This window comes from Vulpes vulpes, chromosome 10 (assembly GCF_048418805.1).
Source record: "Vulpes vulpes isolate BD-2025 chromosome 10, VulVul3, whole genome shotgun sequence".
NCBI lineage: Eukaryota > Metazoa > Chordata > Mammalia > Carnivora > Canidae > Vulpes > Vulpes vulpes.
Genome location: NC_132789.1, coordinates 27,802,636 through 27,827,022, shown reverse-complemented (window position 1 = coordinate 27,827,022; position 24,387 = coordinate 27,802,636). Strand labels below are relative to the sequence as shown.

The 24,387-nt window shown below is 49.0% G+C and overlaps 3 protein-coding genes and 1 gene segment (V, D, J or C); all 4 read right to left on the bottom strand.

The window, feature by feature from the left end:
- The window catches only part of LOC112907540 (immunoglobulin lambda-1 light chain-like), a 548,801-nt gene that overhangs the window by 4,475 nt on the left and 519,939 nt on the right, over positions 1-24,387 (bottom strand). The gene's annotated exons all lie outside the window — the stretch shown is intronic.
- Positions 1-24,387, bottom strand: part of LOC112907490 (immunoglobulin lambda-1 light chain-like) — a 183,452-nt gene that overhangs the window by 58,790 nt on the left and 100,275 nt on the right. The window lies entirely within an intron of this gene.
- The window catches only part of LOC112907482 (immunoglobulin lambda-1 light chain-like), a 699,686-nt gene continuing 682,055 nt past the window's right edge, over positions 6,757-24,387 (bottom strand). For 4 of the 7 annotated variants that reach the window (XM_072723326.1, XM_072723323.1, XM_072723320.1 and 1 more), the window contains exons 3-4: positions 8,641-8,678; positions 6,757-7,215 (exon numbers count right to left, since the gene is read on the bottom strand). In XM_072723326.1, the coding sequence (XP_072579427.1) occupies positions 6,896-7,215; positions 8,641-8,678 (358 nt within the window). In that variant the 3' untranslated portion in view covers positions 6,757-6,895. Of the gene's footprint in view, positions 7,216-8,640; positions 8,680-24,387 lie in introns of all 7 variants that reach the window. The other 3 variants (XM_072723321.1, XM_072723324.1, XM_072723325.1) reach the window with 2 other exon arrangements.
- LOC112912349 (immunoglobulin lambda-1 light chain-like) overlaps positions 18,933-24,387 on the bottom strand; it is a 258,037-nt gene continuing 252,582 nt past the window's right edge. Inside the window, 2 exon segments of the V gene segment in view lie at positions 18,933-19,415; positions 20,690-20,727. Of these exon segments, the coding sequence occupies positions 19,096-19,415; positions 20,690-20,727 (358 nt within the window).

The following is a 24,387-nucleotide window of genomic DNA, read 5'->3' as shown; positions in this document are numbered from 1 at the left end:
GTCAGGGCAGATGGTTGTTGTGTCAGCACCTACCTGAGTCCTGCTTGGGGCTTCAGCTGTGTCATGTCCACGGCCCAGGCCTCCTGTGGACCTCGTTCCCTGAGGTCATGGCAGCCATGGATAGATAGTTCCCTCACCTTCTGAGGTGAGAATGTGAGTACCAGATTCTCTAGTTTCGGGTCCCTTCCATGTCCTTAGGCTGTCTGCACGTCACGTACCCTTCGTGTCCACCCAGTGTACTCCCGGTACTGGTGGGGGTACAGCGCCCTGAGATCCCGTTTCCCTTCTGAACCGGAGTGTCCTTGGCCATTGGTCTCTATGTGACTACATCCGTGTCACTTACCTGTGATTTCCCTGAGCCTGGCTCTCTCAGTGACAGTGCTCTGTTCTTACCATGTGAACAGTAGGTTTCCTGTTCCCAGACTGTCTCAAACTTTCACAGCAGCCTTCCCCGCCTCCCTACCTATCCCCCACTAGAGCCCCTGAGGTTGTAAGGGCAATGAGTGCCTGGATTCCAGGAGGTGCAGGAGACGGAATGGATTTGTATGAATGAATTTTCATTATGCAGCTGGGATTGTGTTTGATCTGAGGTTGTCCTCTGACCCATGAAGTTATCCTGGTGCATCTGTCTGTCCTTGGATTTCGGAGTGCTGTGTAGGCAATGTCCCTGTTCTGCGTTTCTATCATCCCCCCTGGCCCAAATTTCTGCTCATTGGCTTTTAAGCCTCGGAGAGCTGTATAGGGATGGACCTCTGCTACCTGAGTGTCTCGAGGTCGCCTTGGGTGCGTGACGGTCCATTCTTGGTGTGTGTTCTCTCCCCCTAGGCGGTGGATGGTCCTACCGCACTGGGCTCCCATATCTGAAGTCCCCACCTTATTCTTGACCCTGAGCTGCACTTCGCCTTCCTTTTCTCTAAGTCCCCATGCCTAGTGTCTCCTCCCTGAGCTTCACACAGCCTCTGGCTGGGATCCCCGCCGCACGCAGATAGAGAGCAAGTGCCTCGGCAGGCCCCAGAATCCTCCCATAATCCCATGGCCCTGCTTACAGCTTGAGTATCCCTCTTCCTATCCTTCACCATCATTTCCCTCAGATTCTCCCCACCCAGAGTGGGGAGTCACAGATGCCCAAGTCCAGGGGAGAAGTTTCCCTCATGGGGAGAGAGCTCGACCCCCCAGGGAAGCCTGAGTGTAGCTCAGGGGCTGCTTCCCCGAGGCACCGAATGGACCTCTGACAAGGTGGGAGCAGTGGAGGAATATGGGGCAGAGCAAGGGGACCAAACGAACAGACCCACAGACCTTCAGCCTCAGCCCACATCAGGATTGAAAGGAGATAAACATTGCCAGAAATTGTAGTGTGGAGGCAAAAGAAGAGAGAAAAGGGGAGACTCACCGAGGACGGTCAGGTGGGTGCCTCCGCCAAACACAATACACTGTGACACAGCCTCGAGCACAAACCCTCTGTCAGCCCCTCCACCCCTGACCTAGGCCACCTGCAGCTGCTCGGGAGGCCCAAAGGGCAGCCTCCTTGTCACGGGTGCTGGTTGGGTTGAATGGGGGTGGGGTGTGAGGGGGTAGCCACTGGGGACCAGGAATTTCATTTCCATGGAGGATTCATGTTCCTTCCATCCTGAGTCCCAGGGAGAGGGTGCAGGGAATGTCTGGGTATGGCATCAATTTCCTAGCAAAATACATCTTTAGGTTCGTGCTGTGTGTCTCCTTGTGTGTGTCAGGATGTCATTGTGGAAGGGGTGATCAGGCTTGTTTCACTTGGAGATGTTGGAATGGGGGCCCCTTTGTAGACTTTGGACTGGTGGGGCATGTTCTGGATGCCCCCATATCCAAGCACAGAACGATGTGTGGTGTTTTGTCGAGAATGGAAAGCGTTTGGAAAGAGAATCATGTTTCCCTCAGCCCTTTCATTTCACTCTATGGTCCCGAACTCCAGAATCCCTGTCTTGTGTTTTAGTCTGGAAAGTACAGTGGATGGTGAATGTTTATTTGTCATCCTGAGCCTGGCGAATGAGGTTCATGCTGTAGAGGAGTGTGGGCTGAATGTCAGCTGGATGGTCCTGAGTGGTTCTACACCTGACCTTAGCCACAAGGCTGAAAAGCGATCCTGAATGGTTCATGTCGGTGGAGGGGAGTCATTGCTTCCAGAACATTCACGCAGAGCTCAATTTTGGCATCTGATGGCCCCGTGCACTGACTGAGATTAACACATGTCCCCAACCTGGAAGGGCCAGTAGCAATGGGTCACGGTACCACATTGGACACATAGTCAAGTCCTGCACTGGGTCTTCACATTGTGACCACATGGACGCTCAGGTTCTCATCTGGATCCTGGTTGTGGGACATCACCTGCAGAGCTCACACACATGGGACAGACAGCCTTGGCATCCTTTTTTCTTGAGGCAGTGCCATGCCCTGTCAGCACTCCTGCAGTCCTCCCTGATCTACCTGTTTTTAGTGGTCAGTTTCACGGTCAGGAGTTCATCATGTCTCCGGTCTCACTCCATCATGGATCAGAATCTCCCTGCCACCTCTTTGAGACTGGCTGGCTCTACGGGGACTGCTGTGACTGGGTATTTGCTCATGTGCCACCATGGGATTCTGAGAGTCCCATCCTCCAGCTTTTCCCAATCATTTCTGAGAGTCGCCCACCATTGGGGTAGTTGGAATTCTAACAGTGATTTGTAGTCACCATGTGTGCCCATGTAGGCTTGTAGTCATCTGTAACTGTGTGTGAGTTGGTGTTATAGCTCAGACCCCATGCAAGGCTACTACGTGGATGAACAGTGGAGAGACATGCCAGCAGCCCTCTCCCAGATACTGACCCCTGATTTTTAATGTAGGTGCTCCAGTTATGTCACCATAGCACAAGGTGTGGGCTCATGGGTTTGCTTGGCCTTTGAGGTGGCCAAGGTGCCTAGCTGTTATCTTTCTCCCAGAGAACATGAATATTAGTGGGAAGAAAGAGAAACTGGGATGAGGTTTCACCATTGGTAGTGGGATTGTGAGAGACCCGTGTCAAGGCAGAGGTCCTGTAGTCAGTGTGACAGGGACATTCTGTGTGAGGGGCACAGTGTCCGTTGTGTGTAGGTTAAGGAGGTAGGTTGACCGGGGTAGGAAACTATGGAAACCATGTCACTGAATGGCAGTCTTAAGGAACAGAGGGTGGAATTTTTTAGTGGGGGCTATTTTCAGCCTTGAGAACTTAGGTCCAGAGAGAAGGTCATCATTTAACCAAGAAACCATGAGTCCCTAAGGTCAGTGAGGGCAAGTATGCCTGGCAGGGCATGTGGTCCACAGGAATACAAGGCACAGAGATTTTGGGGACGATGATCTATGATCCAGTTCTCCTCATGGTATTTCCTATTCTGGAGTATTCCCTGCCAGGGCTGTCGAGAGTAAACCTAGCATCCCATGAGGACCCCTCCTTTAGAGTCCTTCCCTCAAAGTCCAGGACTGACGTTCCTCCCGAAAAATGGTTGAGCTGAGGACACAAAGTGATAAGCCCAAGGGAAAGAGAGCACGATTTCTGATTGAACATAGAGTACTTTATTGAATGCTGCCTGGGTTTAAGGGGAAAGGCTGGGATGCCCCAGATGGGAGGCAAGATGCTCCTGGAGGTCCTGAGGCTCTGGGCCCCCTTAGGTGGGTAGGGGGCATCGGGAGCCTAAGAGCACTCTGCGGGGGCCACCTTCTTCTCCACAGTGCTCCCTTCGTGCGTGACCAGGCAGCTGAAGCTGCTGTGAGATTTCCACTTGTCAGGCGTCAGGCTCAGGTAGCTGCTGGCCGCGTATTTGTTGTTGCTCTGCTTGGAGGGCTTGGTGGTCTCCACGCCCTGGGTGATGGGGCTGCCGTCTGCCTTCCAGGCCACCGTCACGCCGCTGGGGTAGAAGTCGCTGATGAGGCACACCAGGGTGGCCTTGTTGGCGCCGAGCTCCTCAGAGGAGGGCGGGAAGAGAGTGACCGAGGGGGAGGCCTTGGGCTGACCTGTGGGGACGGAAGGCCAGTGGGTCAAATGCAGATGGTTGTTGTGTCATCACCTACCTGAGTCCTGATGTGGTGGTACAGCTGTGTCATGTCCATGTTTTTGGCCTCAGGCGGCCCTTGCTCCTTGTGGTCACTTCACCTATGGCATTAGGATAACTCACCTTCCGTTGGGGAGCATCCGAATATACAATTTTGGAAGATCTGGGCCTCCCTGTCATGTCCTCCCTCTCCATCGTCACATGACCTCATCAGTCACCTTTGTACCCCAAGGGTTTCCTTGTTAGTGGATTTATCAGCAAGACACTTGGTCTTTCCCTGTGGAATCTGTCTGTCCTGTGCATGTCTTGCTAAGTCTAAGTCTGGGGTCTGTTCATGTAGACCTCATCTGTCTGTTGTGGTCCTAGTCTCTCAACCCTTTCTGGGTGTGCTTTTCTTGCCCACGTTACCCCTGAATCCATCAATGTACCCCTGGCCACTTCCTCACAGAGACCCTCTGAGGCTGCCTGAGGTGGAGAGAGAGTCTGCCGAGGGATGCATTCCAGTACAGTCGGTGGAGGGTTAGTGGAAGAGGTGTATCTGGAGCAGGGGCTTTTCTTAGGGGTCCCCTTGCCCAGGACCCTATACTGGGAATCAGCCTGTACAAGCACTGCAGTTTGCCTGGCAGAGGTAGGATCAATTCCTGTCTCTGTGGGTCACCCATCACCAGATGCCCCAGCATCTGCTCAGATGTCTGTCCTCCAGCATTTATGGGGTTGAGAAATTCTTGGGGCTTGAGTGGCTTGAGCCCCATCATGTCTGAGGATATCCTGCCTGTCTTGGAAGAGAAAGAGGGACCCTGTTCTCTGAAGCCACCTTGTCATAAGATATCCTTTTTCAGTCCTTGTGTTCATTGCTGAGTCCTCCTCACGTCTTGCACAGCCTAGTGTCCCTAGTAGTCTCTCACTAGACTTCACCTAGAACCCGGAGAGCACAGGACCGAAGTGTGACACACGCTTGGGAAGTTGAGATTTGCCAGCACCTTTTCCATGTCCCATGGCCTTGCTGCCTCAGCCCAAGTCCCCCAGTCCCGTGCTTCTTCAGTCCCTCATTCCCCATATATGGGATCCAGTAGACCTGAGTGGGCTCCCTACTACAGAGTCCGGGGAGACTCCCCTAGAAACCACTCAGGATCAGAGTGAGGGAGAACAGAAGGAGTCTCTGGGACCTTCCTGTCCTGTTCTGCCCTGACCAGGAGAGTCTGAGAAGAGAGAACAGGGTGAAGGGGGTTTGAGAGTGACCCAACAGAGAAGGTGCTGGGCCCCAGAGAGGTTCAGATCCCAGCCACACTCAGGATAGAAAGGAGAGGAAAATGTCCCAAAATATCACTCTGGTCCCCAAAGAGAGAGAAAGGGGGAGACTCACCGAGGACGGTCAGTTGGGTTCCTGAGCCAAACACGTAACACAGTGATACAGCCTTGAACACAAACCCTCTATCACCCCTGCAGCCCCTCCCCTGCCCCAGGCCCATGTGCAGCTGGCTGCTTTGGAGGCTCAAAATCCAGCCTCCTCTTCTTGGGGGCTGTTCTGGCCCATGGGTGCTTGGGTGCAGCCCCCTCCCCACCTGTCCTTTCATTTCCTTCAATGTTTGAGTGACATATCCTATCCCAGGTAGATTCCTGGTTGGAGCTCTGTCGATGACTCAGCTTGCCATAGACACCTGGAGAAAATGAGAGTCCTGTTTCCAACACACACACCCCCTGCAGAGCTGAGGCCCATGGAGGGTTCTGGAATCTCGGATCGGTCCTAGACACACATTCAACATGGCCATTGTACAATAGCAGGCATGTGTTTTACTAGTGTGTATGTACCTGAGCTTATCATGTGATTGTGGGTGTCCCACAGACAAAAGTGTGTCTGTGGGATACAGCTCCTTGAATGCCTCTTGAGATGGCTCCTAGCACAGCAGTCTTCCTGTCTCTCAATGTTCATTCTCAACTTTCTGGGAAATGAGTGAGTTCACACATTGGTCCATGGTCTGATCTCGAATGGGTCTTGGATTCCTGGATGCATGTAAAACACTTGGGCATTTTAGCTTTAGTGCTATCGATGGGGTCAGTTTTGCATTTAACTCTGAAGGGTCTTGTCTCCCAAGGGCATGAATACAGCTGAATCCTCCATGACACATGTGGGAGGAGAGGCCCCCAGTGGGAGTTTCAGTGTTAGTGACCAGCTTCCAGGGATTGAGTGTCCAGTAGTGAGTTTGCCAGGTGAAGGCCAACAGGGCAATGTTCCTGGGGAGGCAGGGGATTGGAAACCCCATGGAAAGAAGGATCTCTAGGTGGGATGATAGGAATTTCCATATGGGATAGGGAACCGGAGAAGTCCTGGTCTTGGGTGGGGGCATCCAGGGAAGTGGGAATGGAACGACCTAGAAGGTGGGCTAGTCTTTATTGATGAGGTACCTGGATTTGTGGGATTAGATACTAACCAGGAAGCATGGGACCTGAGGGGCAGTGAGTCCAATAAGGATAGGAGAGGATATAGCCTACAAAAGACCTGCAAGTATAGGGAAGGTAAGGTCTGGATGTTTGGACCTTGGATCAGGCTGTTTCTCTTCCCAGTATGGATTTTTATCTCTGCTAATATGGGTCAGAGGGATCTACCCCACAAAGACACATGGGCTTATCAGCAGGCTCCTCTCCATGGACATCATAAATTGTTCACCTCGAAATGGTGGAGTTCAGGACACTGATTATTAAACCCAATGAACAGAGAGCACGATTTCTGATTGAAGAAAGGACACTTTATTGAGTGTTGCCTGGGTGCGGGGAGAAGGGTGGGATGACCCAGATGGGAGGCAAGATCCTCCTGGAGGTCCTGAGGCTCCGAGCCACCTTAGGTGGGCGGGGGCATCGGGAACCTAAGAGCACTCTGCGGGGGCCACCTTCTTCTCCACGGTGCTCCCCTCGTGCGTGACCAGGCAGCTGAAGCTGCTGTGAGATTTCCACTTGTCAGGCGTCAGGCTCAGGTAGCTGCTGGCCGCGTATTTGTTGTTGCTCTGCTTGGAGGGCTTGGTGGTCTCCACGCCCTGGGTGATGGGGCTGCCGTCTGCCTTCCAGGCCACCGTCACGCCGCTGGGGTAGAAGTCGCTGATGAGGCACACCAGGGTGGCCTTGTTGGCGCCGAGCTCCTCAGAGGAGGGCGGGAAGAGAGTGACCGAGGGGGACGCCTTGGGCTGACCTGGGGGATGGAAGGACAGCGGGTCAAGGCTGATGGTTGTAGTGTCAGCACCTACCTGAGTCCTGCTTGGGGCTTCAGCTGTGTCATGTCCATGACCCAGGCCTCCCGTGGACCTTGTTCCCCAAGGTAAGGCTAGTCATAGTTAATTAGTTCCCTCACCTTCTGAGGTGAGAATGTGACTGCCAGATTCTCTAGTTTCGGGTCCCTTCCATGTCCTTAGGCTGTCTGCACTTCACGTATCCTTCGTGTCCACCCAGTGTGCTCCCGGTACTGGTGGGGGTACAGTGCCCTGAGATCCTGTTTCCCTTCTGAACCTGAGTGTCCTTGGCCATTGGTCTCCATGTGACTACATCCGTGTCACTTACCTGTGATTTCCTAGAGCCTGGCTCTCTCGGTGACCGGGCTCTGTTCTTACCATGTGAACAATAGGTTTCTGGTCCTCAGACTGTCTCACATCTTCACAGCAGTCTTCCCCGCCACCCTACCTATTCCTGCACTAGAGCCCTTGAGGTTGTAAGCACAATGAGGTCCTGGGCCTCGGTCCAGGAGGTACAGGAGACAGAATGGATTTGTATGAATGAATTTTCATTATGCAGCTGGGATTGTGTTTGATCTGAGGTTGTCCTCTGACCCATGAAGTTATCCTGGTGCATCTGTCTGTCCTTGGATTTCGGAGTGCTGTGTAGGCAATGTCCCTGTTCTGCATTTCTATCATCCCCCCTGGCCCAAATTTCTGCTCATTGGCTTTTAAGCCTCGGAGAGTTGTGTAGGGATGGGCCCCTGCTACCTGAGTGTCTTGAGGCTGCCTTGGGTGCGTGACAGTCCATTCTTGGTGTGTGTTCTCTCCCCCTAGGCGGTGGATGGTCCTACCGCACTGGGCTCCCATATCTGAAGTCCCCACCTTATTCTTGACCCTGAGCTGCACTTCGCCTTCCTTTTCTCTAAGTCCCCATGCCTAGTGTCTCCTCCCTGAGCTTCACACAGCCTCTGGCTGGGATCCCCGCCGCACGCAGATAGAGAGCAAGTGTCTCGGCAGGCCCCAGAATCCTCCCATAATCCCATGGCCCTGCTTACAGCTTGAGTATCCCTCTTCCTATCCTTCACCATCATTTCCCTCAGATTCTTGAAGTCAAAGATCCAGAGTGGGGAGTCACAGATGCCCAAGTCCAGGGGAGAAGTTTCCCTCATGGGGAGAGAGCTCGATCCCCCAGGGAAGCCTGAGTGTAGATCAGGGGCTGCTTCCCCGAGGCACCGAATGGACCTCTGACAAGGTGGGAGCAGTGGAGGAATGAGGGGCAGAGCAAGGGGACCAAACGAACAGACCCACAGACCTTCAGCCTCAGCCCGCATCAGGATTGAAAGGAGACAAACATTGCCATAAATTGTAGTGTGGAGGCAAAAGAAGAGAGAAAGGGGGAGACTCACCGAGGACGGTAAGATGGGTGCCTCCGCCGAACACACTACACTGTGACACAGCCTCGAGCACAAACCTTCTGTCAGCCCCTCCACCCCTGACCCAGGCCACCTGCAGCTGCTCGGGAGGCCCAAAGGGCAGCCTCCTTGTCACGGGTGCTGGTCAGGCTGAAGGGGAGCAGGGTGATGAGGGGGTAGCCACTGGGGACCAGGAATTTCATTTCCATGGTGGGTTCATGTTCCTTCCATCCCAAGTCCCAGGGAGAGGTTGCAGGGGATGTCTGGGTATGGCATCAGAATTCCTAGCAAAATTCATCTTTAGGGTCAAGCTGTGTGTATCTTGGTGTGTGTGTGGATGTCACTGTGGAAGGGGTGATCATGCTCGTTTCACCCGGAGATGTTGGAACGGTGGCCCCTTTGTGGACTTGGGACTGGTGGGGTGTGTTCTGGATGCCCCCATATCCAAGCACAGAAGGATGTGTGGTGTTTTGTCGAGAATGGAAAGCGTTTGGAAAGAGAATCATGTTTCCCTCAGCCCTTTCATTTCACTCTATGGTCCCGAGCTCCAGAATCCCTGTCTTGCCTAGTTGTCTGGAAAGAATAGTGGATGGTGAGTGTTTATTTCTCAACTGAGCCTGGCGAATGAGGTGTCCCGCTGTAGGAGTGTGTGGGCTGAATGTCAGCTGGATGGTCCTGAGCGGTTCTACACCTGATCTTAGCCAAGGGCCCGAGAAGCAATCCTGAGAGGTTTATGTGGGTGGAGGGGAGAGTCATTGCCTCCAGAACATTCACGCAGAGCTCAAATATCGCATCTGATGGCCCCTTGAACTGAGTGAGATTCACACTTGTCCCCGAAAGTGGAAGGATCACTAGTATTGTGTGGCCGCACCATATTGGACACATAGTCAGCTCCTGCACTGGGTCTTCACATTGTGAACTCATAGAAGCTCAGGTCTTCACCCGCATCCTGGATTGGGGACATCATCTGCAGGGCTTACACACATGGGACAGACAGCCTTGGCAGCCTTTTTTCTTGAGGCAGTGCCATGCCCTGTCAGCACTCCTGCAGTCCTCCCTGATCTACCTGTTTTTAGTGGTCAGTTTCACGGTCAGGAGTTCATCATGTCTCCGGTCTCACTCCATGGTGGATCAGAATCTCCCTGGCCACCTCTTTGAGACTGCCTGGCTCTATGGGGACTGCCGTGACTAGGTATTTGCTCATGTGCCACCATGGGATTCTGAGAGTCCCATCCTCCAGCTTTTCCCAATCATTTCTGAGAGTCGCCCACCATTGGGGTGGTTGGAATTCTAACAGTGATTTGTAGTCACCATGTGTGCCCATGTAGGCTTGTAGTCATCTGTAACTGTGTGTGAGTTGGTGTTATAGCTCAGACCCCATGCAAGGCTACTACGTGGATGAACAGTGGAGAGACATGCCAGCAGCCCTCTCCCAGATACTGACCCCTGATTTTTAATGTAGGTGCTCCAGTTATGTCACCATAGCACAAGGTGTGGGCTCATGGGTTTGCTTGGCCTTTGAGGCAGCCAAGGCGCCTAGTTCTTGTCTTTCTCCCAGAGAACACAAATATTAGTGGGAAGAAAGAGACACTGGGATGAGGTTTCACCATTGGTAGTGGGATTGTGAGAGACCCGTGTCAAGGCAGAGGTCCTGTAATCAGTGTGACAGGGACATTCTGTGTGAGGGGCACAGTGTCCGTTGTGTGTAGGTTAAGGAGGTAGGTTGACCGGGGTAGGAAACCATGGAAACCATGTCACTGAATGGCAGTCTTAAGGAACAGAGGGTGGAATTTTTTAATGGGGGCTATTTTCAGCCTTGAGAACCCAGGTCCAGAGAGAAGGTCATCAATTAACCAAGAAACCATGAGTCCCTAAGGTCAGTGAGGGCAAGTATGCCTGGCAGGGCATGTGGTCCACAGGAATACAAGGCACAGAGATTTTGGGGATGATCTATGATCCAGTTCTCCTCATGGTATTTCCTATTCTGGAGTATTTCCTGCCAGGGCTGTCGAGAGTAAACCTAGCATCCCACGAGGACCCCTCCTCTAGAGTCCTTCCCTCAAAGTCCAGGACTGACGTTCCTCCCGAAAAATGGTTGAGCTGAGGACACAAAGTGATAAACCCAAGGAAAAGAGAGCATTATTTCTGATTGAACATAGAGTACTTTATTGAATGCTGCCTGGGCTTAAGGGGAAAGGCTGGGATGAGCCAGATGGGAGGCAAGATCCTCCTGGAGGTCCTGAGGCTCTGGGCCCCCTTAGGTGGGCGGGAGGCATCGGGAACCTAAGAGCACTCTGTGGGGGCCACCTTCTTCTCCACGGTGCTCCCTTCGTGTGTGACCAGGCAGCTGAAGCTGCTGTGAGATTTCTACTTGTCAGGCGTCAGGCTCAGGTAGCTGCTGGCCGCGTGTTTGTTGTTGCTCTGCTTGGAGGGCTTGGTGGTCTCCACGCCCTGGGTGACGGGGCTGCCGTCTGCCTTCCAGGCCACTGTCATGCCGCTGGGGTAGAAGTCACTGATGAGGCACACCAGGGTGGCCTTGTTGGCGCTGAGCTCCTCAGAGGAGAGCGGGAAGAGTGTGACCGAGGGGGAGGCCTTGGGCTGACCTGTGGGGAGGGGGAGGGGAAGCAGTCAGAGTCTTAGCATCCACATGGGGTCCCTTGACCTCAGTCTTTGTGTGGGGTGCATGTTTGTGCTCAGGTTCCTGAGCATTCAGTTGAGGCCCCAGTCCCCATCCTGTGTCCGCAGGTCTATTCAGGGAGGGTGGGTGAATCAGTTCCTCAAACAACTCCCCACTTGTGCTTGGGACACTTGAGTTGGACACATTTGAGTTGGACACCTGCCACCACTCATGGTGAGACTCTCCTGGAACCTTTCCTCCCACACAGATCTCCAAGTCTCACTCCTGTTTCTGTTTCTTCTGACACTCTGACTGTATCTGCCTGGGGCTCCATGTCTGTCTGTTTGTCCCCCAGGTAATGATGTGAGCTCTCTGACCTCCTGCTGAATAATCTTGAGGACATTTCTGGACTGACACTGCTGTGCTCAGAGAGTTAAGATCTTTGCCCCAAGGGGTCTGTTTTCACCTGGATCTGTCTCTTCTGGGCTGTCTGTGATAGAGTGGAGCTTTGCTGATCATACAGAGTCTGTCTGCCTGTCCTAATGTCTCTATTATTCCAAAGTCTTTTGGTAGCCTCTCCCTCTGTATCCTCCAAATTGGTCGCATCACTAGAGTCTTCATGTCATAGATTCTGCCTTTGTTTGTGGCAAGAAGTATATCTCATAGAGACTCAGGAGTCACCCTTGTTTTCACATCCTGTCATTTCATGATACTGTCTCCAGTATTTTCTCTTCCCTGCAACGTTCTCCCTCTTGCACGTTTCCCTGAGTCCCCAGGACAGTTCAGGGCACCGCATTGAGCCCCAGGAGGCCCAGAGAAGGCTCTCCATACCTGTAACATCCTTGGCCCTGGATTCTGAGTCCCAGAGCTCTGGGGCCATGTACTAAACCTCTGACATGTCAGTCCTCACCCTTGGACCTAAGGGTGCTGGGTCTCTCTAAGGGTGCTACATGGTCATCCTCTCAATCCTCCCTGTTCCTTCTTCTCTTTTAAATGGGGGCCCCTTAGTGACTCCCAGACACAAGGGTAGTTCATCAGAATGCCAGACAGGAGAGGACAGAATAGAGCACATCTAGGACCCAGCATGACTCTGGCAGACAGAGAGATGAGTTTTTAGGTCTACACAACCATTCCCTGCCCCTCAGTTTGGAAATGAGGAGCTGCTCATGACCAAAGAAGGAAGCAGGGAAATCTGTATAGGGAGGAAGGAGTCAGGGTCCCAGAGGCTGGGATCCCACGTCAAAGCATGAACACAGCTGAGACAAGACAGGAAAAGAAAAAAAAGGAGAAAATTGCCCAAACCTCTGGGAGAACAAGAAAGTGGGGAGAAGATGAGACTCACCGAGGATGGTCAGCTGGGTCCCTCTGCCGAATACCATACACTATGTTACAGTTTCATACAAAACCCTCCCTGGGAGGCCCTGCCCCACCCTCTAGTCCCCCACCTGCAACTGTGATGGAGGAAGTGGGGCACTGCTCCAGCCTGGTGTCAGTAAAGCTTGAGGGGGGCACATGTCCTGTACCCCTAGCAGATGACAGGATCAATAACTCCACATGTTCAGCAACAGGGTTCTTGCAAGAAATTCTTCCAAAAGAGGTTGGAGCCTGATCTGCTGTTGGTACTACTATCTCCTGGGAATTGGAATGAGTTGATGGAGGACCGTTGTGTCACTGGGAATTAGCTTGCATAGAAATGAACAGGAAATCTCTTCTCTGCATGTTTGAACATTCCCCATTCCTTGATGAGACCATGAGGTGAGGCCATAGCATGTCCCCTCCCCATCCCAAACCCTCCCTTGCAGGGAAAAGCAAGTTGATCTGGGCTTATGGGTCACTGGAAACTTCCTATGTCCCCAATTACACTCCAGAGGGCTCAGCTTCCTATCCTGGGAATGTCCTAGTTGGGTTGCAGTAAGTAAAACCTTGGCTTGTGCTATAGGACATTGCAGCCTGTGTCCAGATGACCTTGGGAGCAGTCTCAGCCAATCTCCTATCTGGTGTCATGTTGGGGAGGGTCTGGTGTGTGACTGCTGCTCTGTTTCTTTCAAAGAACCTTCAATCCCACCTCCCACCAAATGGAACTGGCATCACTGACTCATTTCAGGTCTGAGGTGATTAGGTGCATGAGGAGCTAGGGTATGTTGTCAATCAGAAAGCAGGAGCTTAGAGATCTCCTTGGGCCATGTGCATGTACCCAGGAGCCAGCTGAAGAGGCTCCCACTGGACTGATGTCCATATGTGCAGTCACATCGTCATGATGCATAGAGGACAACCCTGGTGCAATCCCCCAAGTTGATGTCTTCCATCCCAGAGTTCAGCAGGTCACCACAGTGATGACTGAGCAGGACAGGATGCAGGGAGCAGCCCATCATTGCAGAAGTAGTGGGGGAACAACAGGGAACAGTTTACATTTCTTCTTTTCCCTCGATATGACATGCACCATGGGGAGAATTAAGAGCAGATGAAGGCATTGTCCTCGCGGGCCTGTACTGCCCTCACAGGAGAAGGAGACAGAGGGGAAATCCTGCCATGATGCACCCTTCCCCTCAGATTGGTGGAGTCACTGAACCTCTGAGCAGCTGATGCTACCTAAGAAGTTGTACTTGACTTGTGTCCTTTGATGTACAGTAGCCAAGTGTCCTAGGTGGTGGTTTTGCCAAGTCCCAGCTGGACCTCCTGAAGCCTCTGAAGCCAGAAGACCTTTGTAGGAACAGGAAGGAGATTGAAGTGTGCAGGGAGGTGGAGGCTACATATCCACACGGGAGAGACCTAAGACCAGCAGCTCAGCCCCCATGGCTACTTTCTTACAGGAAAAGTAGGGTGATTTTGGAGATTCTTATAGACCCAAGGGACCTGAAGACACATCCACCAATCACAGAGTCAAATCTTATTCCATATTAAAAAAAAAAGAAAAGTAAATATCACCAAACAACAATATCATCAATAATATAACTCCATGAATTTGCTTATGACAACTATGAGGCTTTTGATGGGAAATGGACTATTATTTTGCTATTAAGAAGTACATCTGCAAATCAATCAATTTGGTACATCACATTAATAAAGGAAAGAATGAGAACCATATGATCCTCTCAATTGATGCAGAAAAATATTTGACAAAATACAGCATCCTTTCTTGAAAAAAATCCATGTAGGAATAGAGGGAATACACCTCAATTCATAAAAGCCATATATGAAAGAGCCACAGCGAATATCATCCTGAATGATGAAAAACTCTAAGGTCAGGAACACAACAGGGATGTCCACTCTCACCACTATTTTCAGCATAGTATTGGAAGTCCTAGACTCAGCAATGAGACTACAAAAAGGAGTAAAAGCCATAAATCAGCAAAGAAGAAGTCAAACTTTCACTCTTCAAAGACAATATGATACTCTATGTAGCAAATCCAAAAGACTCCACCAAAAAAGTGCTAGAACTGACACAGGAATTCAACAAAGTTGCAGGATATAAAATCAATGCTCAGACGTCAGTTGCACATCTGTACACTAACGAAGCAGATGAAAGAGAAACCAAGGCACAGTCCCATTTACAATTGCACCAAAACTCCCAAAAGGTATCTAAGAATAAACTTAACCAAACAGGTAAAGGATATGTACTCTAAAAGCTATAGAACGCTTATGAAAGAAATTGAGGAAGACACAAAGAAATGGAGAAACATTTCATGCTCAAGGATTGGAATAATAAATCTTGTTAAAATGTCTATGCTACTCAAAGCAATCTACACATTCAACGCAATCCTTATCAAAATACCGGCATTTTTCACAGACCTGGGATAAACAATTCTCAAATTTATATGGAAGCAGAAAAGACCCTGAATAGCTAAAGTAATATTGAAAAGAAAACCAAAGCTCTTGGCATCATAATTCTGGACTTCAAGCTGTATTACAAAGCTGTGATCATCCAGATGGTGTGGTACCAGCACAAAAATAGACACATAGATCAATGGAACAGAATAGAGAATCTAGAAGTGGACCTTCAACTTTATGGTCAACTAATTTTCAACAAAGCAGGAAAGACTATCCACTGGAAAAAGGACAGACTCTTCAATACATGGTGCTGGGAAAATTGGACATCCACATGCAGAAGAATGAAGCTAGACCACTTTCTTACACCATGCATAAAAACAAACTCAAAATGGATCAAAGACCTACATATGAGACAGGAATCTATTAAAATCCTAGAGGAGAACACAAGGAGGTATTTCTTTGGCCTTGGCTGCAACAACTTACTAGACACGTCTCCAAAGGCAAGGGAAACAGAAGCAAAAATGAACTATTAGGACTTCATCAGGATAAAAAGCTTCTGCATAGCAAAGGAAACAAAGCAAAACTAAAAGGCAACTTATGGAATGGGAGAAGATATCTGCAGATGATATATCAGATAAAGGGCCAGTATCCAAAATCTATAAAGAACTTATCAAACTCAACATCCAAAAAACAAATAGTCCAGTCAAGAAACAGTCAGAAAACATGAACAGACATTTCTCCAAAGAAGATATACAAATGGCCAACAGACACATGAAGAAATGCTCAACATCACTCGGTATCAGGGAAATACAAATGAAAACTACAATGACATTCCATCCTCCACAGGTCAGAATGGCTAAAATTAACAACCTATGAAACAACGGATGTTGGCGAGGATTCAGAGAAAGGGAAACATTCTTGCATTGTTGGTGGGAATGTAAGCTGGTACAGCCACTCTGGAAAACAATATAGAGGTTCCTCAAAAAGTTAAAAATAGTACCACCCTAAGAACCAGCAATTGCCCTACTAAGTATTTATCCAAAGGATATGAAAATAGAGATTCAAAGGGCAAATGCACCCTAGTGTTGATAGCAGCAATGTCCTCAATAGCCAAAATATGGAAAGAGCCCAGATGTCCATGGACAGATGAATGAATAAAGAACATGTGGTATATATACACAATGGAATATCACTCAGCCATCAAAAAGAATGAAATCTTGCCATTTGGAATGATGTGGATCTATCTAGAGGGTGTTCTGCTAAGTGAAAGAAGTCAGTCAGAGAAAGACAAGTATCATATGATTTCACTCATATGTGAAATTTAAGAAACGAAACAGATGAACATACAAGAAAGGAGGAAAAATAAAATAGATAAAAATAGAGGGGATGCCTGGGTGGCTCAGTGGCTTAATGCCTGCCTTCAGTCCAGGTTGTGATCTTGGAGTCCTGGGATCAAGTCCCACATCAGGCTCCCTGCATGGAGCCTGCTTCTCCCTCTGCCTTCTCTCTCTGTGTCTCTCATGAATAAATAAATAAAATCTTTTAAAAAAGTCATTCATTTGGGGAATATAAAAAATAGTTAAAGGGAATAAAGGGGAAAGGAGAAAAAAATGAGTGGGAAATATCATAAAGGGAGACAGAACATGAAAGACTCCTAACTCTGGGAAACGAACTAGGGGTGGTGGAAGGGGAGGTGGGTGGAGGGTGGGGGTGACTGGATAACGGGCACTGAGGGGGGCACTTGATGGGATGAGCACTGGGTGTTATTCTATATGTTGGAAAATTGAACACCAATAAAAATAAATTTATAAAAAAAATAAAAAAAGATGAAAATAGAGAGGGAGGCAAACCATAAGACTCTTAACTATAAGAAACAAACTGAGGGATGCGGGAGGGGAAATGGGTAAGGGGATGGGGTAGCTGGGTAACGAGCTTTAGGAGGGCATTTGTTGTAATGAGCACTGGGTATTATATGCAACTGATGAATCACTAAATTCTACTCCTAATAATAATACACTATATGTTAACTAAATTGAGTTTAAATGAAAAATTAAAAAAATAAGTTATGGATGCTTGGATTTTGTTTTGGCTTAGACTTGAAAATGATGTAGTTATATTTCAGGTCCTATTTTTGCAGTTACAAATGAATTATATTCAGAATAAATGATATGATCTTTAATTTGTTTCAAAATGCTGCATAAGGGAGGAGTTATTCTGCTATGAATGAGTCACTAAGACGTTGGAAACTGTCGATAAGAACATAGGGGTTCTTCTTTGTCATCTGTCTCTTTGGTTTGTGTACTCAGTCTTTTTTTTCTAATGAAAACTTAAAACAATGAATAAAAGGGTTTGTCTAGGGGTGACAATAGCTCTGGGTAGGGTGGAAGGTGTTATTCTTCCCAGCAAGACTCTTGAGATGAGGGACACTTGTGTGGTCCCCTTGTCCCTTGGGGTCTTAGTTTCTGTCTGAGAAATGGACTCAGGAAGATGCTGATCCCTATATTTCTACCATTTTCTAGACAGATTTGGGGACTGGTGGTCAGGAAGAAGCTCAAGGGGGCCTCTGTACTCTGACTAGTGTAAGCCCAGAGTACCCTGCCCTTGGATGCTCTATGCCCCGGAGGTCTTGGCCCTCAGTGGGTCTGATGCAGGCAGCTCCATGTTGCCGAGGAGCTGGAGACTCATAGAGGGCATCTGTCACATCTCGAGATGGGAGGGCTGGCAGAGTGAGCAAGGCTTGCCCCTCTGAGAGGTTGACATGTGTGTCTCAGGCCCTGGAATGAGTGTGTCTGTGACCTGAAACCGCAGGTCACTCATGACAGAGCCATAGTCCTGGGGGGGGGCGTGGAGTCCCGAGGACCTGATGTCTGGGGTCACTGAGCCCACCAGGAAGCCTGACCCTGGCATGGGCTTCAGGATGATCTCACCTGCCTTAGCTCTACTTCTGAATTCAAATCGACTCTGTCTTTGGGACAATCACTGGATGGACTTCCAGAGGCTGGAACAGTGGCATCTCTCATTGACCAGTTCTCCTTTGCCCCTACGTCATGCAGGCTGACTCACCTGCTCCCCCCTTAATCCAATCTAAACTAATGTGTCAGGTGTCCAGACTTTCATGACTGAGGTTTCAGTGACTGCTGGGGTCACCCTGAGCCCACTGATCAATCACAAATCTTTTTTTTTTTTTTTAAAGGGGAAACAGTTTCTTTTTTAATTTTTTTTATTTATTTATGATAGTCACACACACACACACACACACACACACACACACAGAGAGAGAGAGAGAGAGAGAGAGAGGCAGAGACATAGGCAGAGGGAGAAGCAGGCTCCATGCACCGGGAGCCCGACGTGGGATTCGATCCCGGGTCTCCAGGATCGCGCCCTGGGCCAAAGGCAGGCGCCAAACCGCTGCGCCACCCAGGGATCCCTCAATCACAAATCTAAACATAGACCCAGGGATCCCTGGGTGGCGCAGTGGTTTAGCGCCTGCCTTTGGCCCAGTGTGCGATCCTGGAGACCCGGGATCGAATCCCACGTCGGGCTCCCGGTGCATGGAGCCTGCTTCTCCCTCTGCCTATGTCTCTGCCTCTCTCTCTCTCTCTGTGACTATCATAAATAAATAACAATAAAAAAAAAACAGGGACCCATTGTTCCTGGGACACTCCTTGTTTCTACTTGATGCCCTTGGGACCCAGTCCTTCTCACTTAGCTCTTCCACATTCCTCTGGGGCAAAGACTGTGACCCATGAGCTGGGCCACAGGACAGTTTGTACCTCCTGGTCAAGGCCCATCAAGCACACTGGGAGAATGGGTAAATTAGAGCTCAATTCCCAAGTATTCCTCCCTAATTCCTGAGGCTTTCCCCTAGAACACGACAAACTGAGAGTGCACATCAGACATGTCAGTGATAAATGATAAAGTCTTTATTGAGCACAAGTAGAAACAGGGAGGATGAGTGACCTGCCTGGTCTGAGCTGGTCCAGGGTGGATTTTCAGGGGCACAAGGTGAACTGGGGAAGGGGTGTTTGGGTGAGGAAAGCTCCATCTCAGGAATTCTCAGAGACCTAGGAGCACTCTGCGGGGGCCACCTTCTTCTCCACGGTGCTCCCCTCGTGCGTGACCAGGCAGCTGAAGCTGCTGTGAGATTTCCACTTGTCAGCCGTCAGGCTCAGGTAGCTGCTGGCCGCGTACTTGTTGTTGCTCTGCTTGGAGGGCTTGGTGGTCTCCACGCCCTGGGTGATGGTGCTGCCATCTGCCTTCCAAGCCACTTTCAGGCCACTGGGGTAGAAGTCGCTGATGAGGCACACCAGGGTGGCCTTGTTGGCGCCGAGCTCCTCAGAGGAGGGCGGGAAGAGTGTGACCGAGGGGGAGGCCTTGGGCTGACCTGTGGGTTGTAGGGCCAGTAGGTCATTGAATCCATTTCCACTTGTGGGAGACCCTGATGTTGGTGCATCAGGTGGGTGTGAGTCTCTGAGCACAGGCCATAACTCCCCTTCAGGGACTAGCCTGAGTTTGAGAAATTATTCCAAGAAGGTAGCTTGACATCTTCCTCCAACCTCTTCCCTTTCCCCCTGGGTAGCTGTCACACTGCACCCTGCCATCTCCTGTTCTGAGTCCTCCTGGGGCCCTGGCCTCCCACAATAATGTCTGACCCTTACTTGTTTGCCCTTCTCCTGGGACATTCTGTCTGTCCCTAAGTGGATACCATGAACTCTCAATCTTCCTGGAAATTCTTTGTGGTCTTTTGTGATCTGACATTTCTACTCAGCGGGCCTCTGGGTCTTTCCTCTGTGGAGATTGTATTTACCCAAATCTGTCTCTCTTGAAGTCTCTGTAATGGGTCAAGAACCTTACAGGATCACAGTCTATCTGACTCTTTTTCTCTGTCCCCTCACCTTGTCCATTGGTATTTCATCTAGCCAATAATCCAATCTGTAGACATTTTTTGCAATGGGATCTGGCTTTCTTTTCCCAATTGGTAGTCCCATAAGAGCCAGAAGTCCACCTTTCCACCCACCCTGTCATTGCAAAACCCTCTTCTGGGCTTCCTGACTGGGTCACCTTTTCCTCCCTTGTCTCCTGACTCTTGTAGCGTTGCATGGCTCCCAAACCTGCTAGGACTATGTGGTAGCCCAGGGGGCCTGGGTAATCCACTCCAACCCCACAACCTTCCTTGGATCCTATGTCCCATAGCTCTGGGGACCTTCTCTGAACCTCTGACCTGCGTGACCCCAGCCTTGGCCCTGAGGGTGCTGGGTCCCTCTAAAGGTACCACATGGTCACCCTGTCAGTTCCCTGCTCCATCTTCTCCAAGAGATGGGGCCCCTGTTGATCCCTAGAGACAAAGTAGTTTTGACAAGAGGCCAGACAAGAGAGGACAGAACAGAGCACATCTAGGACCCAACCTGTTCCTGCTAGACAGAAAAAGATGAGTTTTTAGGTCATCCCAACCATTCTCGGAGCCTCTCAGTTCAGAGGTGAGGGGTTACTGATGACCAAAAAAATAAGTAGAAAAATCTGTACAGGGAGGAAGGAGGTCAGGGTCCCAGAGGCTGAAAGCATAACTAAGGCTGAAACAAGATAGGAAAAGCAAAAATATTGCAGAAAATTGCCCAAACTCCCAGGAGAACAAGAAAGCAGAGAGAAGATGAGACTCACCGAGGACGGTCAGCTGGGTCCCTTCGCCGAACACCCAACACTGTGATTCAGGCTAATACAAAAACCCTCCCTGGAGGATCTGCCCCACCCTCTAGATGCCCAAGTGCAGCTGTGATGGAGGAAGTGGGGGCACTCTTCCACCCTGGTGTCATTACAGCATGGTAAGGGGCACATGTCCTATTCCCCCAGCAGATAACAAGATCAATGACTCCACATGTTTAGCAAAAGAATTCTTGGAAGCAATTCTTCCATGGAAGTTGGTATCTGTTCTGCTCTTTGTACTGCTACCTCTTGGGAATTGGAATGAGTTGGTGGAGGACCTTTGTGTCACTGGGAGTTAGCTTGCATGGAAATGGACAGGACATCCCTTCTCTGCATGTTTGAACAATCCCCATTACTTGATGAGACCATGAGGTGAGGCCATAGCATGTCCCCTCCCCATCCCAAACCCTCCTTTAGAGGGAAAAGCAGGTTGATCTGGGATTATGGGTCACTGGAAACTTCCTATGTCCCCAATCACACTCCAGAGGGCTCAGCTTCCTATCCTGGGAATGTCCTAGTTGGGTTGCAGTAAGTAAAACCTTGGCTTGTGCTATAGGACATTGCAGCCTGTGTCCAGATGACCTTGGGAGCAGCCTCAGCCAATCTCCTATCTGGTGTCATGTTGGGGAGGGTCTGGTGTGTGATTGCTGTTCTGCTTCTTTCTTTCTTTCTTTCTTTCTTTCTTTCTTTCTTTCTTAATAATAAATTTATTTTTTTATTGGTGTTCAATTTGCCAACATACAGAATAACACCCAGTGCTCATCCTGTCAAGTGCCCCCCTCAGTGCCCGTCACCCAGTCACCCCCACCCCCCGCCCTCCTCCCCTTCCACCACCCCTAGTTCGTTTCCCAGAGTTAGGTGTTCTGCTTATTTCAAAGAATTTTCAATCCCACCTCCCACCAAATGGAACTGGCATCACTGACTCATTTCAGGTCTGAGGTGATTAGGTGCATGAGGAGCTAGGGTATGTTGTCAATCAGAAAGCAGAAGCTTAGAGATCTCCTTGGGCCATGTGCATGTACCCAGGAGCCAGCTGAAGAGGCTCCCACTGGACTGATGTCCATATGTGCAGTCACATTGCCATGATGCATAGAGGACAACCCTGGTGCAATCCCCCAAGCTGATGCCTTCCATCCCAGAGTTCACCAGGTCACCACAGTGATGACTGAGAGGGAGCAGCCCATCATTGTAGAAGTAGTGGGAGAACAACAGGGAACAGTTTACATTTCTTCTTTTCCCTCGATATGACATGCACCATGAGGAGAATTAAGAGCAGATGAAGGCACTGTCCTCGTGGGCCTGTATTGCCCTCACAGGTGAATGAGACAGAGAGGAAATCCTGCCATGATGCACCCTTCCCCTCAGATTGGTGGAGTCACTGAACCTCTGAGCAGCTGATGCTACCTAAGAAGTTGTACTTGATTTGTGTCCTTTGATGCACAGTAGCCAAGTATCCTGGGTGGTGGTTTTGCCAAGTCCCAGCTGGACCTCCTGAAGCCTCTGAAGCCAGAAGCCCTTTGTAGGAACAGGAAGGAGATTGAAGTGTGCAGGGAGGTGGAGGCTGCAAATCCACATGGGAGTGACCTAAGACCAGCAGCTCAGCCCCCATAGCTACTTTCTTGCAGGAAAAGTAGGGTGATTTGTTCGATTCTTTTTTTAAGTTTTTATTTATTTATTGGGGAGAGAGAGAGAGAGAGAGAGAGAGAGAGAGAGAGAGAGGCAGACACAGGCAGAAGGAGAAGCCAGTTCCATGCAGAGAGCCCAACATGAGACTTGATCCTGGGTCCCCAGGATCAGGCCCTGGGCTGAAGGCGGCGCTAAACCACTGAGCCACCTGGGCTGCCCAGATTTTGGCGATTCTTACAGACCCAAGGGACCTGAAGATGCATCCATCAATCACAGGGTCAAATTTTATTCCATATTCAAAAAAGGAAAGTGAAATACCTGAAATAATATTTACAACATATTTACTTAACCAGAGGTTAATGTCCCAGGTATATGAAGAGTTTCTTTAGATCTATAAGAGAATGTAACCAACCGACTGGAAAATATGCTGAATGGCAAAATTATGACCAGTAAATTCGCAGTAGAATAAAAATCTGTCAGTAAAAATATGAAAGGGAAAAAAAGTTCACCAATGGTCAAATAAACAACTATACAACAAACATATGCTCATTAATACTCATCAGATGGGCCAAATAAAAAAGGATCAACAATATCACATTATTTGTAAGGATGTAAAGTAAGAGTACTATCATTCACTGTAGTAAATATAAGCTGTAACTGCCTTTCAGAAGGACATTCAGGACTACATAAATACATTTCAAAAGTACATTCTCTTTGATCCAGCAATTCCACTTTTAGCCATTTTTTGAAGTAGACACTAAAGTGCACTTTATACACACACACATAACACATGAATATATATGTGAGGATTTCTGTGACAGCATCACTTGTAATTTATATTTTTAAAAGGAAACAGCCTAAGTGCCCATTAATAAGGACATGTATGATACATACAGTCTGGTTCATCCGAACTTTGAAGTCTTACAAAGCCATTATAAGAACATGGAAGAAGAACTCAATGAAATCGAGACCAGAAAAACTCTGAAACAGATCAACAAAACCAGGAGTTGGTTCTTTGAAAGAATTAATAGGATAGATAAACCATTAGCCAGCCTTATTAAAAAGAAGAGAGAGAAGACTCAAATTAATAAAATCATGAATTAGAAAGGAGAGATCACTAACAACACCAAGGAAATACAAACGATTTTAAAAACATATTATGAGCAGCTATACACCAATAAATTAGGCAATCTAGAAGAAATGGACGCATTCCTAGAAAGCCACAAACTACTAAAACTGGAACAGGAAGAAATAGAAAACCTGAACAGGCCAATAACCAGGGAGGAAATTGAAGCAGTCATCAAAAACCTCCCAAGACACAAGAGTCCAGGGCCAGATGGCTTCCTAGGGGAATTCTATCAAATGTTTAAAGAAGAAACCATACCTATTCTACTAAAGCTGTTTGGAAAGATAGAAAGAGATGGAGTACTTCCAAATTCGTTCTATGAGGCCAGCATCACCTTAATTCCAAAACGAGACAAAGACCCCACCAAAAAGGAGAATTACAGACCAATATCCCTGATGAACATGGATGCAAAAATTCTCAACAAGATACTAGCCAATAGGATCCAACAGTACTTTAAGAAAATTATTCACCATGACCAAGTAGGATTTATCCCCGGGACACAAGGCTGGTTCAACACTCATAAAACAATCAATGTGATTCATCATATCAGCAAGAGAAAAACCAAGAAACATATGATCCTCTCAGTAGATGCAGAGAAAGCATTTGACAAAATACAGCATCCATTCCTGATCCAAACTCCTCAGAGTGTAGGGATAGAGGGAATATTCCTCAACATCTTAAAAGCCATCTACGAGAAGCCCACAGTAAATATCATTCTCAATGGGGAAGCACTGGGAGCCTTTCCCCTAAGATCAGGAACAAGACAGGGATGTCCACTCTCACCACTGCTATTCAATATAGTACTGGAAGTCCTCGCCTCAGCAATCGGACAACAAAAAGACATTAAAGGCATTCAAATTGGCAAAGAAGAAGTCAAACTCTCCCTCTTTGCCGATGACATGAC